Source organism: Strix uralensis, chromosome 4 (genome assembly GCF_047716275.1).
Source record: "Strix uralensis isolate ZFMK-TIS-50842 chromosome 4, bStrUra1, whole genome shotgun sequence".
Lineage (NCBI taxonomy): Eukaryota > Metazoa > Chordata > Aves > Strigiformes > Strigidae > Strix > Strix uralensis.
Window position 1 is genome coordinate 17,906,580 of NC_133975.1, and position 25,771 is coordinate 17,932,350.

The following is a 25,771-nucleotide window of genomic DNA, read 5'->3' on the forward strand; positions in this document are numbered from 1 at the left end:
TTACATAATTTTTTACGAAGTACCATAATTTTGACAGGCATTCAACCAATTCTTGGGTCACAAGTAATGAAAATTTCAGAGAAAAGAATACGCCATTAAGCATGTCATTTTTAGAATTTGACTACTATAGTGAACACATTAACTTTTTAGCAATAGAACCTACACATAACTGAAGAGTGACTTGGAATGAGTGAAAGAAGTTATCTAAATTAATTATTTTGCAGTAAGTTACTCTTCATCAGACCACTAGATTGTATAACTATTCTTGTGAAAAACTCTGAAAAAAATAGTAACTTTTTAAGAAAAGGAATTCAAAGTGTTTTAAGAACATTTCAGGATATACAAAAAATCCTTATTTTTTATTTGAAAAGACCTCTTCACAAAAATAGTACTGTAATGGTCAAGTATTTTCACAAGTGCCTAAACCCATATCTTATGTTATCTATATTACTAGTATCTATATTATGTATCTATATTACTAGTTTTATCACTGAAGTGTGCAGAACACTCAGTAAAGACAGTTGCTAGAATAAATTGATATTCAACATGTTTGCTGATTAGGCCACTTATTTAGGTATTTAAATAAGGAATTATAATTCATCTTAAGCCTACAAGTTAGTATCTTTGGCCCAAATTTTCCGTGCCCTTTTTACTTTGTTTTCATCTAAAGACCAATGAAAACATGTTTTACGGAGTAAATTCTACTTTCATTTGGTAATCTTACCAGTTTTGCAGTTGTAAAAGTCTATTCAAAGTACTCTTAGTTTACACAGCAGACTCAAATCACTATGTTCACTGAGCGCTTCAGCAGTGTATGTGCAAGCTCTGTGTGTGGTAAGAAATGAAAATTAATTATGTCCTTTTCAGCACATATGCAGCAAGACCAGCAGACATTTGGCAGTCAGTGGCCTAGTTTCAGGGGAAATGTTATTAGCCAGACTCAACCTACAGATGCAATGAGGAGTGTTTGTTACTGTAGCCTGTACCATCTATGGGTTTGGCCCTACAAGTTTAGCAGGATTATGAGTGAAGCAGAAACTTGTGAGGGTGCTTCTGCAACAGACCCTAATAATCTGTCTTCTTCAAGGCAGTGTTAGCCACTTTTTTTTTTTAGGAGCACTGTTTTTTTAAAAGTCCCATAAAAATTTAAGAGACAGGCTGAAAGTTTTGATGAGTCTAGAGCACTGTTACAATTTCAGCAGAAAGGAGACTCAGTAAGGCAGAAAAAGTGATTCCTAACTTACACCACCCACTTACTTCACTGTTCTAATTTTACTGGTGCTTTCACTCAGTCTCTACCCTGGCCATGACTCCAAGCAGATGGTGTGATACCCAGGACATGGATAGGCAGCAAACCCACCCAGGCTATGAAAGTCAGATGGTAACAGCACACTATTGTCCAGAAAACTGTCCACAGAGGCCTCTGCGGTACTACCACCTTCCTCTCCCAGAGAATTGAGTGGCTCTGAAATAGAAGACCTTAAACTGCAGTACAATTACACAAGTAGAAAATGAAGTATTTGCCATTTGTAATTGTTCTATGAACATATAATTTAGAAGTAGTTGTTATGCAGTGGGAATTACGTTGTAACACATAACTTAGCCTTCACTAAAGATAATTCCCTTTAGGAAGTGAGAAGGAAGCAGATTTTAAAATCCTACATATAGAGCGATTGCTTTGGAAATGCTTTTCAGTGGTACTATGTGCATGTATTACAACACATTTTTCATACTGCTAATGAACTGCTTTAATACCCCTCCAACTTCCCCCAAAAACTAGTATTGAGTAAGAGCCATGGGACTACTTAGGTAAGGACAAGATTAAAGATTTGGTGGACTGGATTCCTAGACAGGTCACAGTAGCTCTGAAAGAAAACCATTCGAGTACACTGTACAGATAAAGTTAAAGAGGGATAGCTAGGCTGATCAGCTTTTTAATTTCTTGTTTTGAATCTATGCAACAATGAAGCATGCTCGGCAGTAACAGTCCAAAAGAAGATTTCTCACAGCAGAGGTATGAAGTATCATTGTGGGATACTGTAGCTGCATGAGTTGAATGACCAAAAAACATTATCACGAAATGACTGTTTTGTGACTTGTGAGAAAATAGTGTTTTCAGTTCACTTCAGAGTGAACAGAAGTATTACCATGCATGAATTAAACTGAACGAAACAGATATAAGGCTAAATAACCTTTCAGCTGCACAGGTTGTCTCAGTTTAAGCACTGCTAAGACACAGCAATGGGACAATGCATAGAATCTTCTAAAAAAGGGTTAAATGAAATCTCGCATAGTTAAGATGTACAATTACAAAGCACACCTTAAGGTTAACAATAGGTAAGTTTATCACTTAGACCTTTTCAGCTTTCCCTTGTACATCATAAAATACTTTCAAAACATGTGGAACTTGATGTAAGTGTGATCTACTTAATTTACACATTTTCATTTTAGTTACACTTCACGTAGTGTATCTGACCATATGCATGCTCAGCATGTGGAAATAAAGACTTCCTTGGGGGTACTTTGGAAAATTTGAAATCCCAAATGAGAACATTTATGAGCAATATCTGCCCAGAACTCTGAAGAGATCATGGATCAAATCCTATTCTTCCATAAAATTAAACACAACTTCATATACCCTGAAAATGTCCACTTAATTTGTACATGCAGAATATATAGAAGCTCCATGCAGAGGTAGAGAAGCTATGGAGCCATTCTTCAAAGCACTAAGAAACTATTCATTCTAAGACCCTCTCCAAAATAAGTGAAGCTAAAAACTAACTACCATTTTGATTCTTTAAATAACATTACGGTTTAATGTTAAAAAATGTAATTTTACAACATAAATCAAAATGGATGCCATTTCCCCCATTGTCTCTGAGTGCCACTGTCCTTCACAAGACATGTTATCTCTCTCTGTATCACTTCATGGAAAAAGTGGTTAGGTGGAAACTGCAATATACTGTCAGGGAACAGGCCCAGCTACCCCTCTTCCTCATGTTCTGCTGATGCAACAGTGTAAATTCAGTTTCAGATGTATGGAAAAGCAAACTAATTGTTATACATAGTGTCCCAAGGTGTTAGAATCTCACACATGAAAGCAAATTACTTATAACCAATGTTTCACATTTCTGGGAGAAAAAAAAAAAAAACAACACTGAACTAAAAAACATCTGGATCCCTTGACATTAAAATCTGGTGAGTGTTCAGTGCCACTGAAACTCTGGCTCTTCATACTGACGATACAATAAGTATCAGCGAACTCCAAACAGTTCTTTTGCTAGAGAAGCATAAATCTACTTCTGACATTACACTGATGGCCCAGTATTCTGATGTGAATTTTCCTGATACAATATAACCACAGTCGTTCTCACCGGTTTTTTATTTTCACTTACCACATTTTCTCTTTTTTAAATTTCACTCTGGGATTGTTACAGCTTTCTCTTAGAACCTAATCAACTCTTCCTCGACAGACAAGGTGATACTATAAAAGTAAACCATCATCCTACATGGAAAATAACGTAGATCTGTTGCGTTTGCGATAAAGCTTTGATTCTTCTTTCATGCAGCATTTACACTTTAATCTTCAATACGCAAATTAAACATGCCGTTTGCACACCAGGACTGTTTTTTCAAGTCTGTGACAAGCCCACAAGAGGAGCTGTTTCACCCCCGCGGCACGCGCGAATACTTATCTAGAGCACACACCACGGGCGGGCAGAAATCCGCCGTGAAGGCGGGCCGGGCCGGGCCGCCCCCGGGGCACGCAGTCGCTCACAGAGGCAGGACCGAACCCGCCACCCGGCGCTGCACCCGTCACCGCCTCCGGCGCTGCTCCGACGCCTCGGCCCCGCCCCCCGCGGGCCCCGCCCCGCGCGGCGCCGCCTGATGAGGCCGCCAGCGCGCCGGGGTTAGGGGTGGCCCGTTCCTCCCCGCTCCGTTCCTCCCCGGTCGCTGCCCGCCATGCTGCTGCCCTGCGTGCGGAGGGTGCCTGCGCGCCGCCTTCGCCGCGCTCTCCCCCTGGCCTGCAGCTGCTCGGCGCAGGGGCCCTCGCCGCGGGGCTACAGCCGCGGGGCGGGCGGGAAGGTGAGGGGCGGCGGGGGGCGCCTCTGCCTCGCGGCTCCTCTTGCTCGGGGTGAACTGGCCGGAGGCGGCGGCGGCGGGGGCCGTAGGGTGACCCTGCCTCCGGTTCGGTGCCGCCGCTCTAGGCGGGGCGGGCCCGGCCCCGGGGTCGCCGTGTGGCCGCGGGCCCTGGCCCAGCCCGCCGCTTGAACTCGCAAACCGGCGGCGTCGGGGCGGGCGCCAGGCCGGGGCCGGCGGAAGGCTGCGCCCCGGGGCCGTTGCCTGGCGGGGCTCCTGCCCTGCCCCGGCGCCTCGCTGCCTGCCGGTGGGCTTGGGCGGGGAGCGGTGCGACTGCCCGCGCTCCCCTGGGTGCGCCTGGCTCGGCGTCTGCGGTTGGGGGGGCGGGGCGGAAACAAACCAAAAGCTCTTTTGTACTTAAAATTATAGATTGAAAGTTTTTGTCTCTACGTGTTAAGCAAAATGATTATAACTTTAGTCATACTGTGTCTAATTCCTTTTCCACGCTCAAAAGTAGTTGTAGTAGTTTATCCTGGTTTACCAAAGTGTTGCTCTGTGCTGTGTTGGATAAATACATAAACTGAGATGGATACATAGAGCAGCAGTCATGGTTTGAACAGGGTGCTTGCTGCCTTTTGGATGGGTCTTTATGTTTTGTGGTGTTTACATTAATGCATGCCCTTTTTTAGGGTCTCGTTCTGGGAATCTACTCAAGTGAAAAGGATGAAGGTGCTGCCCAGTTCACTAGCGCAGGAGATGCTTTCGATAGACTTGTGTCTGGGAAGCTGAGAGAACTTCTGTCCCTGTAAGTGTGTGTAAGCTGCTGAAATGGATTAAAGTACCTGCAAACACCAGCAAGAATGGTCTCTTGTATCACTGTTAGTGTTTGTGTCCATGCCACTTCTCAGGCTGGTATTTGCTTCTACCAGATCAAGCAGTTTGGAGGTGAACTCCTCTGGACAAACAAAGCACTGAGGAAACATGCAAAATGTTCACGGGGACTGTACTTTTCTTTGAATCAGCACTGAGCCAAATGTCTCAGTGCAGTGTTGGGGGGCACTGTGGTTGTGGAGTGAATGTAGAACCATAAGATTTATCACCGATAAGGACTTTACTGAAAGAATGTCTTTGTGTCCTAGGTGTGGGCCACCTTTGAAAAAAGGCAAAACACGCATATTCCATGGTTTGCATCAGGTATGAATTTGGGATTTCTGTGTGCCTGTTGACTAATGTGTGAGGTTTGTCCTTGCATCTTATTTGAAGCTGAGTTCACTGCTATGCTTGTATAAATGCTTTGCTCTTCTTCCCCCCTCTCAACAAAAGACGTGGTTCTTGTTGAAATCTCCTGCTCTGTGTTCCCCATGTTTGAATGGCCTTTTGCACAGTCCTGTGCTCCTTCCACAAGATGTAAACAAGTCTGCTCCAAAGGTGCTGTGCTCTGAATAACTGCTTACTGAATGAGCTGAAGCATAACAGTTTTGGATCAGGCTTCTACTGTGCCTCCTGTGTTCAGGAGGAGTGAGCACACGAGTGTGTACTGGTATGTGCAAAGACCTTCAGATGTACCAGTTCTAACACAACGTAGTCCTATCACAGGCTTTAATCAGAGGTTTTAAAGTTGTGTGCTTGAAACCTATGAAAACAAGACATGGAACTGTTTTTCAAGCAGGACTTTTGCCTGCACAGACATCATATATCACAACAGTACGAGATTGGGATTCATCTGCTTAAAGTTAGGCTTTCGGTGCCATATGAGAAGCCCTGGTACATCTAAGGCACCTACATGGAGCTGGCAAGTATGGCACAATTTGTGCCTTTTTGGAGTAGTAGCTAGAGGCTAGGCAGATGTAATATGACACTGAGTGTTCCTGTCTAAGTAACTGAATCCTCTACATTAGGGCTATTTAAATGATTGTAAATAAATCAATTTATAGTGAGTATTGCCTACCATGTATAAATCCATGTGCAGAGACCCCAGACAGGTGACACTGGACTCAGTAGAAAGGCTCTCGGAAATTTCATAGAAGTTGAGTCCATTGAAAGTCCCATTATCCCAGTTCTGCATACAGTGTGGCCTCAGGGGTGAGTAGCAAATCTCTGCAACAGAATGTAGTAGAATTTGGCCTTATGCACTCTTCTAAGTGTGTAAAATAACAATAGCTGAAAAAAAGCTAACTTGAATCACTCATCTTCTGGAAAGGAAGCACTAGTTCACCATCTTGTGGACTAAAAGACTACTACGGTGTAGCAGTTTGAAAGCTGGTTGTTAGAATCTGACAGAGCAGCTATTTGATAGAAGGGAAGGCCTAAGATTAACTTCATTTCTCTTCAGAGCTATGGGAAATCTGTTCACATGTATAACCTTGACTTTTATACAAATTTGACTAATTCTTAAAAGACTCCTTTAATCTTTGTTATTTCTTCCTTTTTGCCTTCTGCTTGCAGCTTATAACGCAAGCATTTAGTCTACTATGCCACATTGCTTTCTTGAGTTCTGGAGCTGTGTACCTCTGTGCAGCTTTGGGTTGTTACCTGGCAAATCATGCCAGCTCAGCTCCTGAGCTGAGCTAATAAGTTCAGCCTTTGAAGTGACTTTATTTCCTTGGATGTAGTACTGTGCCAAAAAAGGTTACACTTCAGCTCAGTTCTGGCCTTTGCTGGAGCTGGAAAGCTGAATCTGCTTTCAAAGGATTCTTAGACTTGACCTTGGAAGTATCAGTTCTGCTATGTGTTGAGCATAAAGCCCTGTCTGCTGCAATACATGTAATTAACCCTTAACTGGACAACAGAACAACTGGTTCCATGCCTGTGGCAAATGATTGGGAGTGCAAGATAGTGGCACCATACTGGCATGCTTAACAAAGAAATGTGCATAACATAGAGGAAGTACTGAATGTATTGTAACGCTGTGCTTGGTTTGATTTGGAAAGTAAGGTCTTTTTAATAACTCTCTGCTCTGGCTGTAACAAGGAGGAAAGTGAATTCATTTGTGTCGGCTTCATCTAGGACTTTCCGAGTGTGGTTGTAGTTGGCTTGGGTAAGAAGAATGCTGGAGTAAATGACCAAGAAAACTGGAATGAAGGCAAAGAAAATATTCGTGCAGCTGTTGCAGGTTAACTATTTTTAAATTTTCTTAAGCATTTTGTCTATTAAACCATTGCAATGGTGCAGCATGTTCCATTGTTGAAGAGTGAGTCTAGATACGATTTTGTTTTGAAACGCAAAACCTACTGCATGGTTTGGTAAATGCATTTACTTGTCACTGATATTATGTTTTTCCTTTATGAGAAAGGAATTACAGGGCATGTAAATCAATCAGTCTGCAGACAGGTAACTGCAGTTAGTTTATCAAATCACTAAACAGTGTGATATTGAAAAGGCTGTTGTTTAATTACTGTTTTGAAGCCTGAGAGCATCACCGATTCACTTTATGCTCACGCTGTACTTTATGCACATATATTTATATTGACTTTTGTCACTTAGTTTGTAACAGATATTTGTGTTATACTGATACCTTTCACAACATCAGTAGTATGATTCAGTATGTTATCTGTCATAGGCAGAGGAGGCTGCTATCTTAATCAAGAATGACTGCTGCAGCTAAGTGTGTCTAAAACAAGGATAAAAAGAGTTCTCACCACAGAGTTTATAATCTCAGACTGGAGGTCAGTTCCACGTGTATGGCAGCTGTATATCCAGAGTGCTAGCCTGTGTTGTCTCACCAGCCGACAAAACATTGTTAAGTTATTTGGGTACAAAATAGAATTTATGGAATACTCTTTGTTTGTTTATAAAAGTGTGTATAAACTCATTTGGAAAAAAAGAACAGTCATATACTATTAGCAAAAAACTAAATTACAGCAAATTTCTGATACCTGTAGATAGTCATAATCCACAGCACTCCAGAATGATAGAGCTCTTCTTTGCTATAGAATGAGCTTAAAGGAATCAGAACAACTGTGGACACTCCTTTTTATTCTTGTGAAATGTCTTAATCATTACAATTCATCAAGTGATATTTTTAGTCAAAATTTGTCAGTATATGGTCATTAGCATTTTTCATTATTCTACTGCATGATCTTTTTAATTGATTTACTCATAAACTCAGATATCTTGAGTTAAAATTACTTTTTCCTTGAAATGTCATGTTGCTCACCCTAGACACCTGTTTTCCTGTTCTGTGCAACACTCAGCCTACTAGTTCTGTACTGTATTTTTTTAGTTGGCTGTAGACAGATCCAAGATCTGGAGATCCCTTGTGTTGAAGTAGACCCCTGTGGAGATGCTCAGGCAGCTGCAGAAGGCGCTGTCCTTGGATTGCATGAATATAATGAGCTGAAGCAAAAAAAGAAACCTGTAGTTACTCCCCAGCTTCATGGAAGGTGATGGCAAAAGGAAAGCTTGCCTATTTCTTTATCTGTTTGTTTGTTTATTTATAAAACTGTGTCCATGCATGAGAAAAATATAAAACTGAAAGAATAGGCCTAGCAGCAATATCCCTCTTAATTTCTCCTTTGAACTTCCTGAAGTATTTTATATCTCAATTATATTTATAATGTTTCCTCTATGTTTGGTTAGTATGCTATGGTCTGAAGTTAAGGGTTAATAAATGCTGCTTCATAGAAGAGAAGGCTTAGGATAAAAATGAAAGTAAAAAATTACTTGAAGCGTAGTTGTGATGTAAAAGGACTTCTGTGTTATTGTGTGCCAATATTGTGGAGCAGAGGTATTTCAGATTCCATAAATGAATAAATCCTTTTGAGAATCAGGAAATGCTGACACCAGACTGTGCCATGATGGATATGTTTTACATAGTTCACTTGTTATTTTTGCATTCATAGAGTATAATGCAAGAAGATAAGCTTGGGTGCTTCTGGCCACTAAATAGACATCATTGTTACCTGAGAGCAGAAAGTAATATCAGAGCTTTGGGGTCCAGAACAGAGTTTTATTAATCCCTTTTTACTCTATCAGAGTGGACTTTGGACCTTCCATATAGGATATTCTGTCATGCAGAGAAGAGGTATTTCCCATATGTACTCTGTAAAGGAACAAGGCCTTCCTTATGGGGAAGTTAGTGAAATAAAATAAAACTCTCTCAATTTAAGCATGTCTTGATAAGCTACATGCAATACTCTTCCCATTTTGTATAGATAGTTTGGGACACGATCACGTTTATATTAAATAAACATTTCCTGAAAACAGATGGTCCTATGACCACTTATGACACTGGAAGTAATTTTTGTTGGAAAGGACCTCTGAAAAGTCATCTAGTCCAGGTTATCCCTAATCCAAGTTGGAGCTAGAAGTTATATACACTTTAAATCTCCATCCAGTTGATCAGGCCTTTGTCCAGTCCAGTTCTGAGTATCTCCTGAGATAGAAATTTCACAGCCTCACTGGGCCATCTGTTCAAGTGCTTAACTACACTTATGGTGATTTTTTTTTTCTTTGTCCTATTGCAGTTTCCTTTGTTGAATCTTGAGACCATTGTCTCTTACCCTCTTACTGTGCAGCTCTGAGATGGTGTCTGTCTTTCATCTTCTCTATAAACCCTGTTTAAGGGTAGGAGAAGGTCTGCAATTAGATCTTTCCTAAATTTTTCTTCTCTAGGTGAGAGAAACCCAATTCTCTTAGCTTCTTCTCATATGCCATGTGCTCCAGCTCCCTTACCCCTCTTAGGGGCCCTCCTTTGGACTTTCTCCAGTTTATCAGTATTGGGTTTGTATTCAGGAACCCAGAAGTGGATGTACCTGGATGCAGCCTCACAAATGCCAAGGAGGTAAATAATTACTTCCCTTAACATTCTGGCTATGCTCTACTCGAACAAAGTTGACCTTTGTCACCACAGTAATGCACTGCTTACTCCTCTTCAGCTTGTCTACCAGGATCCCCAGGTTCTTTTCTGCAATGTTGCTTTCTGCCTAGTCAGTGTCCAGCCTGACTTGCATAGACCTGTCCTGTCCTGGGTACAGGACTTTATGCCACTCTTTGTTAAAATTCACAGTGTTCCCCTTGGTGCATTCCTCCAGCTTGTCAAGGCCCCTATGAATGGTGGCCCTACCTTCCCCGTTTCAGCTACTCTCCACAATGCGATGCTGTCGGTGAACTTCTGAGGGTACATTTCATTGTCCAAGTTGTTGATGAAGGTATCGGCCTCAGTATCAACCCTTGAGGAACACCACATGTAACTCTGCTATCTTCTAAGCGCAACAGTTCTTGCAGTTTTTCACCCATTTTGTAGTTTACCCCTCCAGTTCATGTTTTCTCAATTTGTCTGCAAGGATTCTATGTGAAAACCTTGCTAAAGCCAACCCTCTTATCATAAAAATCAGTCAAGTTGTTCAGACATGATTTGCCCCAAATAAATCTATAATGACTCTTCCCAGTGACCATCTTGTCCTTCATATACCTGGAAATGGCTTCCAGGATGACTTTCTCCATAAACTTTTAGGTGATTAGTCTAGGATAACTGGCTTGTAGTTGCCTATATCTTCCTTGCCATTGTTAAGGATGGGGATTTGTACTTTTCCAGTCATCAGGGACCACATTCAGTTACTGTGGCCTCTCAAACTGAAAGACACCAAGCTTGCAATGGTGTCAGCCAGCTCCCTCAGCCCTCTCAGATATATCCTGCCTGCTACCAAGGACTTGTGTATGTCCAGCTTCCTTAAGCAGTCCTGAGTCTTCCTCTGCCGTGAGTAGTACCTTTCTTCCCCAAACTCTGTTACTAAGCACAGAGAACTGGGGAATCTGAATGCAGACCTTAAGACTGATGAAAAGCAGGCATTGAGAACTTCAGTCTTCTCAGTGTTCACTAGATTGCCTGCCCCATTTAGCACGGGGTCAGCATTATTCCTGACCTTCCTTTTCCTGATGATGTACCTGTTGAAGTCCTTGTTGCCTTTCCTGCTTCTTGCCAGTGTCAGTGTCAGCTGAGATTTGGCTGCTTAATTCCATCCCTCCATATCCAGGCAATGTTTCTAAATTCCTCCTGGATTTCTCCTTTGCTGTGTTGCTCTCTTGAGAGGTGGAATCCAGCTTAACGCCCTGCTTTGTGATATCTTTTAAAGCAAATCAGCGTTTCAGTTCTGTCTCAGTAAAATGAAAGGTTTTGTACTGGTAATGTTGCAAAGTAACCAGAGAGACATCCCCATTTCCTATGCAGGCAGCTCTTTGAACGTGTCATTCATTAGTGAAATGCTTTGAGTGCACTGTGAAATGAGATCCAAATTCCACTCTTATCACATAATCATATTTCAGTAAAGTGAAAAACAGAATTGGAGGCTTTAGATGGTAAATAAAAACTTTCAGGGCTGTTATAATTAATGTGATTACAGATTTTGGAAGGGGTATTAAACCTTGTGCTTAAGGATTTAAGTCAATCTCTGACTAGTAAGGATTAGGACAAGACCTAATGTATTAGACAGATAATTTTACATCTGTCTGCTCTAGGATTCTTTTAGCTTTCTGTGAATCAGCTGGCACTGACTAGAACCAGAGATGAGCTACTAGACTAGATGCACCTTGGATCTCATATTAAATTCCTTGTAGTAAAATTACTATGACATTCTTAATTGCCCCAAATTAATGATACTGCATTTCAAACAGGAGAGAACAGATGGATGCTGACAACATCTTACTTTTGCAAATGTTTATGATCCTGATTATTATATGGTATTGTTTAGTGCTGAAAGTGAAGCGTGGCAAAAAGGTGTTACCTATGCTGAGGGTCAGAATCTTGCTCGGTACCTTATGGAGGCTCCAGCTAATTATATAACTCCAATCAAATTTGCCGAACATATTGAACAGAAGCTCAGAAGTTTCAGCAATGTGAAGGTCCATGTAAGGTAAATTCCATTGAAATGATTCCTCTGTAGGCTAAGATACCTTCGAGGTTATTCAAATTTGCAGCGGGCTCTCATTTTCACTCTGCCAATTCAAATGAGAAAAGCAGGGGAAGTGTTTGGCAAAAAGGTGTGAGGGGTGCCCAGACTGCAGGCTACTCTCAGTATTACAAGGTGAGCTTCTAGTTTGCAGAGTAAGCAAGATACTGAGATACAGTGAAATGATTAACTGTCAATTAGTCATGGAGTCAATTACTGCTTAATTAACATGTGCTGTGAAAGGAAGCCTGATGGAGATTTGGTGAATAGAGGGCAAATACTAGGTACCTTTTTTCTAATATCTTTTGCTTTCTTCCTAAGTGGGTTTTATACATAGCTTTTCTTTTTTGTTTGGATATGGTAATTAAACATCCTCTATTTATTGCTGTTGTTCTTTGGGGGTTTTTTAGCTTTAAAAAATGTTGTAATGGAGCCATAAAAGCCCCTGCAATTGAATTTACACAGTTAATACTTCTTGCCTCTGAATTTCTAGCTACTGCTCTTTGTTGGAAGTGGCCTAACTTGTGCAAGTGTTGGAGGCAGTTTTATTGAAAAGCAAAAGACTGAGGGAAATCAACTTTGCCTATAGCTAACCATCTTGATAGCAGAAAGCTAAACTGTAACCTGCTGCAATATTGTTACTTCATATGCCTCACGGGAAGTGAAGTTTAATGTTTCTGTTGTTTGTTTTCTTGTTTTGGTTGGTTTTTTTTAAACAAGGCAAAACAAAACCCAAGCAGTAACTTTGAGGAAGTATTTTTCTGTTTCACAAAAAAAGTAGTATGGTTGGAATTAAATGACAGTTTCCAAAATAGCTAACTAAAATTAAATTAATAGTTTGTGTACTAACTTCAAGAATTGTGATCTCTTAAAAGCAAACGAACAAAAATCACCTTGGTTAAAGTGTCCAATTACAAAAAAAAATAAAATATTTCTATTCCAGACCGGAGTCTTGGATAGCAACACAAGAGATGGGAGCATTCCTGAGTGTAGCTAAGGGTTCGGCTGAACCTCCCATCTTTCTGGAGATTCACTATTTAGGTGGTGCTAATACAAATGACTCCCCGTTGGTATTTGTAGGAAAAGGAGTTACATTTGACAGGTATGTATGCTAATATTTTAATGACTAGAGGGGGGGAAATGCCTTCCTGTTATTCATGTTCAGCGGGGAGTTCCTTTTTCTTTGCTCAGCACATCTTCCAGTGCCGTTCCAGTGAACTTGCCTTATGGTAGATTGTGCTGCCCTTCCTATGGATAAGACAAGCTTGAGTGGTTGGACAAAGTAGGAATTGATATGCCCTCATTTTGTAAGGGGAAAATGGAAATTCGGGGTAAGGAAAGCAAAGAACATGCTATTTTTCCTTTTTTGGCCTGAGCAAACCTCTGGATGAAGAATTTGCATGTTTAGAATTGCAGTCTGTCACTGGACATCTAGATCATGCTTAAGGAAAGAAAAAATAGTTCATTCTTTGCAGCAGTTCCTTAAAACTGCTTTTCATGTCACACAACTACTGAAGAATTTATCACTGTTCCCCTTCCATGTGCTGATTTTACCCAGTGTACTATTTTGTTCTTGTTTTGGGCTCTTCTGCTATCATGGAGACCATTGAGTTACTCTGCTGCAGATTACCTGGATTTTTATGGTGCCTGAATTATGAGGAAATAAGTCAGGATCATATTTTATCTGAAATGAAAACCCAGATACCTCACTTTCAGTATGCTTACTAAGATGTTGCAGGAATATTTGAAAACACCAAGTCTAGCATTTACTGATACTTGGTGCTAAAACATACTGATGGACAGAACATTATCAACGTATGCAATGTCGAACTCCTACATGTTGGATGATACTTGGTGCTGTTTGTTCCAGTGGTGGCATTTCACTGAAGCCGTCATCGGGTATGGATGCGATGAGAGCAGATATGGGAGGGGCAGCAACTGTCTGTTCAGCCATTGTGACAGCAGCAGCTTTAAATCTACCTCTTAACATAATTGGTAAGTGTGTTTGTGTGAGAATCCAAAAACCTTAATTTTACAAGATTTCATTTAGACAGTAGTTTTCTAGTATCAGCAGTGGTAATGGTCTTACTGAAATGTCATGGACTCTTGTAGGCCTACTTCTCTCATTCCCTTGCTTAGTCTCTCTTCCACTTGCTTATCAAAAAATATCTAGCTTTGAATAAAATATTGCAACACCAAATTAAAATTTTGAAGGCATGATTTTTAGATTTTAGGAGAGTCATTAGATTGTCAGTAAACTTATTTTCAACAAGTTTTTCAGAAGTCCTGATCCTTCATTATAGAAGGAATGTGGATATCTGCAAAAACAAATAAAAATTAAAAGGAGTTAGCAGAGCTACCTCTGTGAGCGTGTGCCACAGCTGAACAGGAAGAGGGGTCAGCTCTTGTTTCCTTAGGTGAACATCTCAGCAGAAATCTAAAACAAGCAAAACCAGTCTGTTGATACTATTTTTAAGTAGAAGCAATGCTTATTTTTTCTGCAGAAATGTTGCACAGCTAAAATTAAAGGAGCTGATTCAGGAACCCTAGCAAAACCCTAGTTGGTAATGACATGTAATCCATTCTAGGATAAGTTCTATGAGAACCTTGACTTTCAGGAAACTGCTATTTTAGTCACTTTTGTGCTTCAACCAGTAGAGGGCAGCGAAACACACATCCTCACGACATTCCTCACTGAAAAGTATGCGATTGGAAGGGCTACATCAGTGGAGCAAAAGTCTGTGTACATAATTCCACTGAAAAGTGGTGGTCCACAATTTGCTTATTCCTTGTGCCAGGAGCAGGTTTTACCTAGGAATGGTGGAGTGCCTTTCATCCCATTATCCTATTCATAGTTGGAGTTTTGACACTGATCCTCTTTTTTTGCTCATCTCTATTTGCAGCTCTTATGCTTGAAGTTCTATGGTGAGTCCTTGGACCCCTCAACATTACACAGTGTTTATCTACAATGAGTAGAGCTTGAATGGCTCAGAGTGTTAATTTGAGAAGTTTTTAATTTCAGAAAGAATGATATCCCTTTACATGTGACTATCATATATGGAAGACATAAGATGGTATTTGTTGCTCCTCTGATCTCACTTGTCTGGGCATAAAGTAGAAGTAAATTGTAGTGGTGGAATGGTGTAGGTGAGAGAATGTGGAGGTGCAACATGCAGAGGAATTTCCCTAATTGAAAACTGCACCATGTGCCTTTCAGTAACCAGGAAAACTTGGAATTTGAGCATAAATTCAAGATGAGAATAGTACTGTTTTCTTAAGGAGGTGTTTGTTTTTTCCTAAGTGTTTTTTCTACATCTCTTCTGAGAAAGAAACTAGTAATGCACTTTTTTTTTCTCTCTGAGGTTTGGCACCCCTCTGTGAGAACATGCCCAGTGGTAAGGCAAACAAGCCTGGGGATGTAGTTAGAGCCAAGAATGGAAAAACAATACAGGTATGCATGTGAAGCTTGGGTTTTGAATACTTCTAGTGAATTGGTTTAATCAGTCAAGTTACATGACTGCAGTCAGAGTACATGTTTGAAAAGACCTTTTAAAAAGATAAGCAGTGCAAGTGTATTGTTTTTAAAAATGTAAGCAGCATGTTATTCATTAGAAATTGCTATCGTAGGACTCTTTTCAAATGTAAATATAGATTGAAGACGTTAGACATGTTTTATAAATTGCTAGGAAAAGCTGAAAAGTACGGTCATTTACTGAACATGCTAGAAAATCTTCTTTTAGCATAAGAGGTTGTTGCAGTGGTCATAAATATAGGTTCTCAGTCAGAATGAGTAACGTTAATTGCTTCCAGCAGACCCTTCAGGACACTTTCCTGCTATCTGGAGTAAGACATAAGAGTATTGGTTTCCTGCTGATGTAACCAAGGTCTTTACGCTGCCAAGCTGCTCTGTACAATCAGAACTCTGAGTCACAGGGGCTGTTGGTTCAAAGGAGCTTGCCAAATCAGTACCCAAAATACATATTTCATCTTTAATCTAAACTGCTCCATACTTATCTAGTAGATTAAATGGTACTGAAATTTGTTGTGCTGTAGACCACTGATGTTGTGCAGAAGTAGATGGCTTCATCACTATTTCTCTCTGTCCGGATTTCTGTGATTCTGCCACCTTTGACTTGCTGAATCTTCCAGTTCCTTGTGGTGGTTCTCCCAAAACTCAGTTCAGTCACTCTCTGCTTTGAGGGAAAAGACTGGGCACATATTCCCCCACAAAGAAGAAATTTGCAAGAAAGGGCTAGTAGCTCAGAGCACATCATGCAATTAATCTTGCAGAATTCATCATAAATTTTCCCTGAAAAAAGGAGCAAAGGGGCTACTGATTTTTTTTTAAGAGGGAAGAACTTTCAGGCTCCAAAGAGCAGTATAACAAGGAACTGTTTCCAGGCGTGCATCTGGGCTTCTTTGTGGTACTCTCTCCTCCTTTGTGGTTTCCACTGGCCACATCTCTGCCCTTGCTTGGAAGCATCCCCCAGGGTTCCTGGGGCTTTGTTGGGAATGGCAACCAGCCCCCTGCACTCCCCTGGGGCACCTCCCCAGCCTCCAGGCTCTTCTGAGGAGCCAGCAGCACAGAGGCCCAGCATGCAGAGGAGGTTGCAGTGCTGCAAGATGACTTGACCTCAGCTACAGATAGGCTTTTATTTTATAAATACAAATGTGTATAAATACTATCTTTTTTTTTTTTAGTTTAAGTAAATTTTGATTATCTGACATTCCTAGGGCATTCACAGTGAACAGTGCGTTCACAATCTGACAGCTGTTTAAGACAATATGTAAGAAATAAGTCAGTGATAGGGATGTTTTCAGTAGTTAATCTGTTTTTACTAATTTTGCACCTCAAGGTAGATAACACAGATGCAGAAGGAAGACTGCTATTAGCTGATGCCCTCTGTTATGCCCACAATTTTAAGCCAAGGGCTATTGTGAATGCTGCAACATTAACAGGTAAGCAGTCTCCCTTCCCTTCTCAGTTTGCAAGTCAGTTCTGTGTTACTTTCATTAATTGGGCTGTGGATTAGTTGCACTGTGTATATAAAGCCAACCAGAATTCAAAAGCAACTGAGATGATTCTACATGTCGTAGGACAAGAGCTAGCACAGTTTATGCTCTTAACAACTTGCACAACTGCACCTTGTCTCTAGGACTGGTGGGGGGTATTGGCATGCAGGGGACATGCTCAGCAATGTAGATCAAGTTGGACCAGCCCAGCCGAGCTGGAACTAAGAAGAGCAGGGAAAACTTATGCAGACTTCGATGTTTCTGCACAATGTTTCCCAGTGCTTCCATTTCTGAGCTAAGCCCTCCCAGGGCTGTGTGATGCAGAGATGCTGGCGTGGTTGTGGAAGAATCCTGCCAGGTCCATATGGCACTGGCTGTGCTGGAGCCAAAATAGCTTCTTTGTGAACGGCTTCCTGAGCGCCTGAGCTCTGACCTAGCCAGCACCAGCTCTTCCATTATCGGAGCTAGCTCAGGTCTCCATGATTCTAGAGAACAGGAGAGTTGTCATCTTCCCAAGAATTCGTTTGGCTGCAGTATCTCTTATTTTATGTTCAGTGTGCATACTTTCAGGCATAATAAAATGTGCTTTGTTTCATCTCTACAGTTGTGTATGAATGAGGTTGTGGTTTTAAATTTAAAACGGGCATTGTGTATGCATCTCATGAACTGCAGTAACAAGCTGTCATGGCTGAAGTGACTGTAGCTCAAATGAGAGCAAACATGGAAGAGTAGTTCAGACAGGAGCCCACTGTGTTGCTTAATACATATGCTAAGCAAAATAATTATCCTTCTATATATTCTCTACTAGTGCTTTAAATTATGTTCCATCAGTTTTACCAGTTCAGATGCTGTGGAAGACTTCAATAGACAGAAGGGAAGCTGATTTTAAGTTGACTTGTATAGAAGTATTCCTGTATTACTCTATGTTTGGGATCCTTGGGTACCAAGCAGGAAGGAGGAGAAATCCTGTAGAAATTTCTTTGACACATTTCGTTAAACTACTTCCTTTTTTTTTTTTTAATCTCACTGAGGATTGAGTGTTGGCATTAGAGAAGCAGTTCTGTGGCATCAAATATATATGTAATCCCTCTGGTTTAGGCATGTTTTAGGTATTTTGATAAGGATTATTTTCATTTAAAGTAAATCTACATATGCTGTGCAAAAATCTATGCAAGTGTTATTCACAAAAGGGAGAGTATCAGGTTGAAAATTGTAGTGGCCTATAAATTGGAAAAAGTCTGCTCATATTTTTTTATATGGAAACAATAAAATTTAGATGTTTTTCTTGAGAAGACACTGTTATTGCTGAGTACATTATATTAGAAATATTGCTAAGCATCAAGCTGAACACAGAAGATGTAGTTTAATGAGATACAGAATATAATTTTTATGAATTCTTGTTAGATTACATAAATGTTTTAACAATGTTGAAACTTTTAAAAATGCAAGTGTACTGAAATCTTCAGTTTTTGCAGACTTTAGAAACTGCTGATAATGGGAATTAAAAATGAAAAGTTCTGCAAGTAGTCAGGGTGCAGAGGAATAGCTCAGGTCCACCTTTACCTTTGTTGTGTAACCTTGAAGGTGTGTTTCTGTAGGTGCCATGGATGTTGCATTGGGGTCTGCTGCAACCGGAGTGTTCACAAACTCATCTTGGCTTTGGACTCACCTTTATGAGGTAGGCCATCTACGTTGTTAATTAAATAATAATTCAGTAATAGCCGTTACTGAAAAGTTAGTCTTACTTTATGCAAATATGACAGATACGTTATTACATTTTGAAATCTCGTAGGAATGGTGTTAGTACTGTATTGAAAATAATTAATTTTGGCTATTAATTATTAGCTCTTTAGTGAGGCTTATCATACAGCAAACAGCATGCACATCATATCAAGGATCTGCATGTTCTGATAACTTACTGCATATGCATAAGCTCTGGACTGCTGACAGTAATTAGTTCATGTTAAAAAGATAATTGATGTTGTTTAACAACACTGAAACAAATTTAGAGAGGCATCATGAGTGACTAAATGTGATGGCTAAAGGAAGCCTCTGAAGGGAAGGATTTGTGTTGTCAGGAAGAAGGAAATTAAAAAAAAAGCAGTCTTTAGGTTTTGCCTTTTGACTAACACTGAAGTAGCAAAACAATAGGATTCACTGTTTTGTTTTGCAGTGTATTTCCAAATACCTAATATTATATTGGGCTGAAGATTTTTCAGACTGATCAAAGCTAAACGAAAGCATGCATTATACCAGGACTTATAAATGCAGCTTATTTAAAAAAAGAAAAAAAACCACCAAACCATCACCGTTTCTTTTTCAGGCCAGTGTTTTGACAGGAGACAGAGTTTGGAGAATGCCTCTTTTTGAACATTACACAAAACAAGTAACAGACTGTCCTCTTGCAGATCTGAGTAACATTGGAAAATACAGCAGGTAAGATGTACCAACATCCTCCATGTGACCCTTCCTTTCAGTGTATTTGTTTAATGTTTGTGCTGTTGGTGTTGCTGTAGAAACAATACAATTTTTCTGCTTCCCACAGAGCTGGAGGAGCATGCACAGCTGCTGCATTCCTGAAGGAATTTGTGACTGCCTCTCACTGGGCTCATTTAGATATAGCTGGTGTGATGTCGAACAAAGATGAGGTGCCCTATCTTCGAAAAGGCATGGCAGGGCGGCCCACAAGAACACTAGTGGAGTTTGCGGCGCGATTAAGTCAAGACAGTCACAATACCAAATAAAAGATGTATAAAAAAATCATCTACTCTGCCTTAAGAAAAAAATCTTAATAGTATTATTCATAAATGAATGCCCCAAGCATTTTTTCACTATGGCAATGAACTACAAATGCATTTTATAAATCATTACTTGGGTAAGAATATCTCAGCTTTGAGATTTGTCATCCCATATTATGCAGTTTAAAATAAAAAATGTTTTTTGAACTATTGAGATATTTAGTACCAAAACATCTGAACTCCTATTTTATATGTAAAGTGAGCATAATTACTGCAAACAGTAGATCTCTGATTTGGGTGTGTGTTTTAATCAGGAGAGAATTAACAATAGAAGATCATAGCTGTGCCTGTTTTGGGTGAATTGTTGGTGGTGTGAAAAGTAACGCTGCAAAGTTGCTTATAAAAAAGCCTTTCTTCCCTTAAAATTCTAGCTGTTGATGTGTATTGAGGTAGAAATGATGCACCATCAGATTGTTTAGGCTGCTGCATGGTTTCAGCACTAAATTATGTCAGGAGTCTTAAACAAATGCCAGCAAGGGTGTATCTGGTACCTGTTTTACAAAAACTAAAGAAAGCAAGTTAGTGTTTGGTGAGTTTTGGGGGGGACCTGCTGCTGTCCCACGGGATCTCTGTCATCCTGCTGCTTCCCCCTTTGACGGCCGTGAGGCTGGCCGGCTCCAAGCAGGGCCACTATTCCCAGAATCAGTTCGGATGTCAAACAGCTTTAGTACTTAAAAAGCGGCGTGGTGTTTCATTGAGAAGTTGGGGTTTCCTGGTTTGTTTTAGGGTGGTGGGTTTGTTTTGTTAAGGGCTGGTGTGTAACGAGTAGCGATGACCTGCTGCTCCCCCAGGCGGGAGGCGCAGGAGGGCGCAGGCCGGCGGAGGAGGGCCTCGCTGGGCAGGACGGCGTCGCTTTCTCTGCTTCTCCTCGTCGCCGCTGAAGGCGAGGGGCGATGCCGGGCAGCTCCGGCTGCTCCTGCGTGAGGCGGCGGGGGCGGGCGGAGGTCCCGGCCCGCCCGAGGAGGACGGGCGGCCGCGGCACGCTGAGGCTGCGCCGGGCTCGCCTCCGGCTCCCGCCCCTTTGCGCATGCGCAGCCGCCCCCGAGCCGGCCGCGGCGCGCCATGGCGGGCGCGCTGGGCGGCATGTTCGCCAGCCAGCCGCCGGGGCCGCCGCCGCCGCCACCGGGGCCTCCCGGCGGGCCCGGCCCGGCCGGCCTCATCCCGCCGCCGCCGGGGCCGCGCAACCCCAACAACACGCTCGTGGACGAGCTGGAAGCGTCCTTCGAGGTGTGTGGGCCGGGGTGGGGCAGGCCGCGGGTGCGCGCAGCCCTCAGCGCGCCGGCCCCCCGCGGCCCTCCGACCTCCGCGCTTCCCTCTCTCGCAGGCCTGCTTCGCCTCGCTGGTGAGCCAGGACTACGTGAACGGCACGGACCAGGAGGAGATCCGCACCGGTGAGGCCCCGGGGGGTGGCGGGGGGCGTCGCCGCGGTGCCCAGCGCCCCCCGCCTCACGCCCACCGGGCCGGGCTGAGCCGAGCCGAGTCCTGGGCGGCTTTCGGACGCCGCCGAGGTGCTGCAGCTCGGCGTCACGAAAGCCCCGGCTGCGCCCCGGTTTTCTTCTGCAGGCCTGAAATGCAGCGGGGCACGGCTGGGGCTGCCAGCGTGTGGCTAACTGGCCCTAAAACTTCTTGCGAAGTTTTGCTGGTGCATTTGGGCTTCGCTGAGGGTGTATGTGCTTTGGCATAACTAAAAGAGGGTTAAAAACCATTTCGGGGTCGGTGAGGGGCATAACTGGGGGTTGCTCGCCCCTTCCCGGGTGGAACGCTGTCCACAGCAACGGGAGGCTCACAGGGAGAGAAACCCCCCGGGACCGACCGGGGGTTGGGGAAGTGTGCGAGTGCCAGCTGGCTGCCGGGCCGTGTGGGATCACCGTAACGTGCCATGAAACGCACGGTTCAAAACCTGGGAAGGTAATGTGACGCATTATGAAGCTGTATGAAGCAACAGTAAAAGGCGGGAAGTATTTCCTAGTAGCAGTGCTTTAAGATTTGTGTGACACGCACCTCTGTGGGAAGTGTAATTAATACGGAACTGGTATAAACAGGAAGGTAAAAAATGGCCCTGACCATACTGTTTAGAAGTGTACTCCCTGAAAAATTTCAAAGCTTGACTCTAAAGCACCGTTTTGAAAACTCCTTTCTGGCTATGGGGTCACACTCATATGCTGGAATGGGACAGCTTTTATTATCAAAACAGTAGTGCATAATCTGTGAAGGCAGAATATTCTCCTAGATACACCTGTATTTTAGAACTTTACATTGAGTTTCTTGCTTGGGCATACAGTGAAATGTTTTCTTTATTCAACCAAGTCCCACAAATTATTTTATCACTCTTTGTTGTGGTCAAAAATGTAATAAAACTCGGGAAGAAGAGTTGTCTTGCACCTTTAAAAGAAGTTCTTAAAGTTTGCAAAGCAACATTTTATATGTCATTTTAGTAAATCTGAAGATTTTCTTTCTGGAAAGTACTGTGAAGTGTGTTTTTAATAGAATGCAGACAATGACCAGCATCAGCCCGATAACCTCTTGGAATATGTTCTTTCTATTCTGTTATTTTATGTTTAGGTGTTGATCAGTGCATCCAGAAATTTCTGGATGTTGCAAGACAAACTGAATGCTTTTTTCTACAAAAAAGACTGCAGCTATCAGTCCAGAAACCAGAGCAAGTAATTAAAGAGGTATGTTTAAATTAATTTACCTGTGTTGTGCTAGATCAGATAAGCTGTGTACCAGTACAGTTAATCATCTTACTCACACTCATTTTGGGTTTCTCAACATGATGCTGTATCTTTAAGTTGGTAGAGCTCGACTGTTAACGTAGCTCTCACCATGAACCTGGAGAAGCTGGATGCCTGCTGCTCTGCAGAGTATTGGAACACAGATGATCGTTTCCTTGGAAGAAACAAACTAGTTAGTCAAATTTTGCTGGAAGTAATGATCTCTGAACTCTGTGACGCATGGGAGCAGAACCAGTGCATTCACAGTGCTTTCCCTCTCTTTCGTTAGACACTCTTCCATTATTAGGATTTCTGTAAGGTCAGCTTGAAAACTCAAGCTAAAAATTACATGCTCTTTTATGTGAGGTGGTTATTCTCATGAATACAGACTATTTACTAATACACATTTTTTCATCCATAGGATGTTTCAGAATTAAGAAATGAATTGCAGAGAAAAGAAGCATTAATTCAGAAGCATTTGGGTAAACTGCGACACTGGCAACAGGTCCTGGAAGATATCAGTGTACAGCACAAAAAGCCTGCAGAAATGCCTCAAGGCCCATTAGCTTACCTAGAACAAGCATCTGCTAATATTCCTGCTCCAATGAAGCAAACGTGATCTTTGATTTTACATATCTGAGTATTTTCAACAATGCAAAGCAGTGTTCTTTTTACTTTGTATGCTTTTTGTATAATGTAATTTGTATTACAAATATAAACAGTTAAGACAACTAAACAAAGTAATTTTTTTTTTTTTTTTTTTCCAAATATGGATTGATTTTATATTTCAGTGGAAAATACGCAGAGCTGCTACTCAGGATGCTTTCTGGTAGAAGTGTTTTCCAGAATGCATCCTGTTCCTTCTAGAAAGGGTGGCCCTAGCTCTCCCCTTACTATATCTTTGCTGGTAAGATGAAAATACTTGCAAAGATTACTATTTGGTTTTGCTGGAAGATTTAAATGTTTTGTGATCCAGTCATTATCCTAAGTACCACTGTAGAAGCACTCTTAGAATTGTCTGTATCATCTAGGTCAGATCAAGAGTGTACTTTTTTGAAGGGAATTGTCCCATCTCCACTGGACTTTTGCTCACCTCATGAAGGGGTCTCTGCACATACAAATTTGATTCTTATAGGATGAAATGAAATTGCAAAATGCAATATGCCTGTCGGGGCATATGTAGTGCAGGTCCCATGTTAGTGGTGTTCTGTCTGTCAGGTCTGTGTAGAGATGGTCCAAAGTACCTACCCCCAAAATAAAAAGCACTCATTGTGGATGTTGGGTCATCAGCTTCTGTTGGGGTGCACTATTCAGTAATGTAAATGTAGCCAAAAAAATATTTTGGAGGTAGAAATAGCAAAGGAGCCCTGTCTCTCTATTACTAGGCAACAAGCTTAATTCATCGATACAGGCAGGAAAGCAACTTTCTAGGGACCCAGTCCCTAGAAATTATTAATTAGAATATTGTAACCCTGGAATTTAGAATTAGCAGTTGTGTACTGAACTTTCTGGTGTGCTTTAAAAGTTTTGGAGGCAGAGTGGGTGAAAACTAATGAAAAAGCCCTATGCAGTTCTGATCCTCTCACAGATACCAAGACACTCCTCAGTGTTACTTACTGTACACTGTTTTATCCCCTTGATTACATGTGTAAAAAGTGTCTTCTTGCCAAATCTGATGGTAAAGTCTCTTTCCAAACCAAGCAGTTCATCTTGGAAAAAATACTAAGACAGCTGGGATGAAAGCACTGGCCTGTAGAAGTATTCTGCTTCTTCTGCCACCTTTTCACCACCGGTGAGGTGCAGGGGCTGTTTTGTAGTAAGTGCTAGCATCTGCTGGTACAGTTCTTGCTGGCTGTGTGATACAAGAAGGGGTCAGGCTGGAGGTACACCTCTTCGCATGTGTAAAAGTTGTTAACATAGCTGGGCCCTACTGGTTGAAATTAAATGGGGATTCAACTTGTACAGCAGTTGAAAGATGAACTAGCCTGTCTTAAACACGGCTGCTGGTGGCACAATTCTCCACCTTTCACATTTGTTGATGAATTACCGAAGTGTTAAATTTCTTCCTGGCTGTCTTTCCTCCCAGTAATGAGTTAGCTAGCATGATCTGATAAATGGAGTCATTCGCCCACTTTGCATGTAGGTGGGCATAAGAACAATGTTGAGATAAAATGCACAAGAACGCAGTTCCCAAAGATCTGGAACTGTATCACTCTGACTTGCACTTCAGCATAACATAGCACTACTTTGCAAAACATAGAAATGGATGATTTACAAGCAAGTTTTAATGTTCATACTTACATATTATCCTAATTTACCTGGCTGATACATGTACTGAAGTGCAACAGGAATATTGTATTTCAGTGCTGACTATACAAAACAGTTTATTAAGCAAACCAGAAAGTATTTCTAAACCAGCCTGCTATAAACATGCTACTCTTGGAGGTATACTGCATGGTGTACAGCTTAAAATAAGTTTAACAAAAACCTGTTAAAAACTTAAAAAAATACGCTATTATATACAGAAAATATTTTAAACAGCTGATGAAGCAAATGTGTAAACCTACAGAAATCATCTACAGAAATACCATTTTTCAGCTGAAGCCATTGACAGGATGTTATCAGAGACCAAATTGCATATTTAATGTAATTGTGGAGTGGTAAAGCCTTTTGATTAAAAAGTCTCTTCAGATAACAGTATCCAGAATTTTGCTTTTACCTGATTTTTTACAGAGGTTGTTAAAAAAATGCATTTTTCTGAAATCCATGCCTATAACTCCATAGTTATTAGATGTAAGAGAATGCAGTAGTTCCTAATTATTTATTTGGGAATTACTTCCCTCCCCCCACCCCTTCATATATTGGATTATCATTCCCTAAAAGAAGACAGGAACAGGTTTGTAGTAAATCTGAGAAGTATGGAAATACTTTGCTTTAAAATGAAAAATACTTAGTAAACCATTCTTGATGCTGAGGGTCTTGGGTTTGGTCATCTTTGGTTTGTCGTGGTTCATTGCCATGTGTCCTGTGCAAACAAATAAGCATTAGCATCACTCACTCACAGTCTTATCAGTATTTAATACTTTTTTCCTCATGATCCTATGAACTCATCTGTGCTCACACGAACTGGATGAGGCCAAGAGGTGCCAGCTACAATTTCTAGTGGGATCTGTGCTAGCCGGGTAACTGGGCTAACAGCACTGGTAGTAACGAAGGTGTGAAGGAGAGCTAAACGGCTGTGGAGAAATGTTTGAACATAATTCTTGATGCTTCAAGAATA

The 25,771-nt window shown here is 41.4% G+C and overlaps 3 protein-coding genes across 6 annotated transcripts in view; 2 read left to right on the forward strand and 1 right to left on the reverse strand.

Moving 5' to 3' along the window:
* The first annotated feature begins 3,882 nt into the window (after positions 1 to 3,882).
* On the forward strand, positions 3,883 to 19,931 carry LAP3 (leucine aminopeptidase 3). The gene is made up of 13 exons (XM_074865865.1): positions 3,883 to 4,086; positions 4,770 to 4,885; positions 5,220 to 5,274; positions 7,087 to 7,192; positions 8,303 to 8,462; positions 11,769 to 11,930; positions 12,910 to 13,068; positions 13,837 to 13,961; positions 15,329 to 15,417; positions 16,823 to 16,925; positions 18,578 to 18,657; positions 19,303 to 19,415; positions 19,525 to 19,931. Exons 1-13 carry the CDS (start codon positions 3,964 to 3,966, stop codon positions 19,721 to 19,723), a joined length of 1,590 nt encoding a protein of 529 aa, XP_074721966.1. The 5' UTR covers positions 3,883 to 3,963; the 3' UTR covers positions 19,724 to 19,931.
* An 891-nt stretch (positions 19,932 to 20,822) lies between these two features.
* Positions 20,823 to 23,231, forward strand: MED28 (mediator complex subunit 28). Its single transcript, XM_074865866.1, has 4 exons — positions 20,823 to 21,004; positions 21,102 to 21,168; positions 22,340 to 22,452; positions 22,913 to 23,231. Exons 1-4 carry the CDS (start codon positions 20,840 to 20,842, stop codon positions 23,108 to 23,110), a joined length of 543 nt encoding a protein of 180 aa, XP_074721967.1. The 5' UTR covers positions 20,823 to 20,839; the 3' UTR covers positions 23,111 to 23,231.
* A 1,523-nt stretch (positions 23,232 to 24,754) lies between these two features.
* The window catches only part of FAM184B (family with sequence similarity 184 member B), a 50,584-nt gene continuing 49,567 nt past the window's right edge, over positions 24,755 to 25,771 (reverse strand). For all 4 annotated transcript variants that reach the window (XM_074865862.1, XM_074865863.1, XM_074865861.1 and 1 more), the window contains one exon: positions 24,755 to 25,516. In XM_074865862.1, coding sequence (XP_074721963.1) covers positions 25,426 to 25,516 — 91 coding nt within the window. In that variant the 3' untranslated portion in view covers positions 24,755 to 25,425. The remainder of the gene's footprint in view (positions 25,517 to 25,771) is intronic.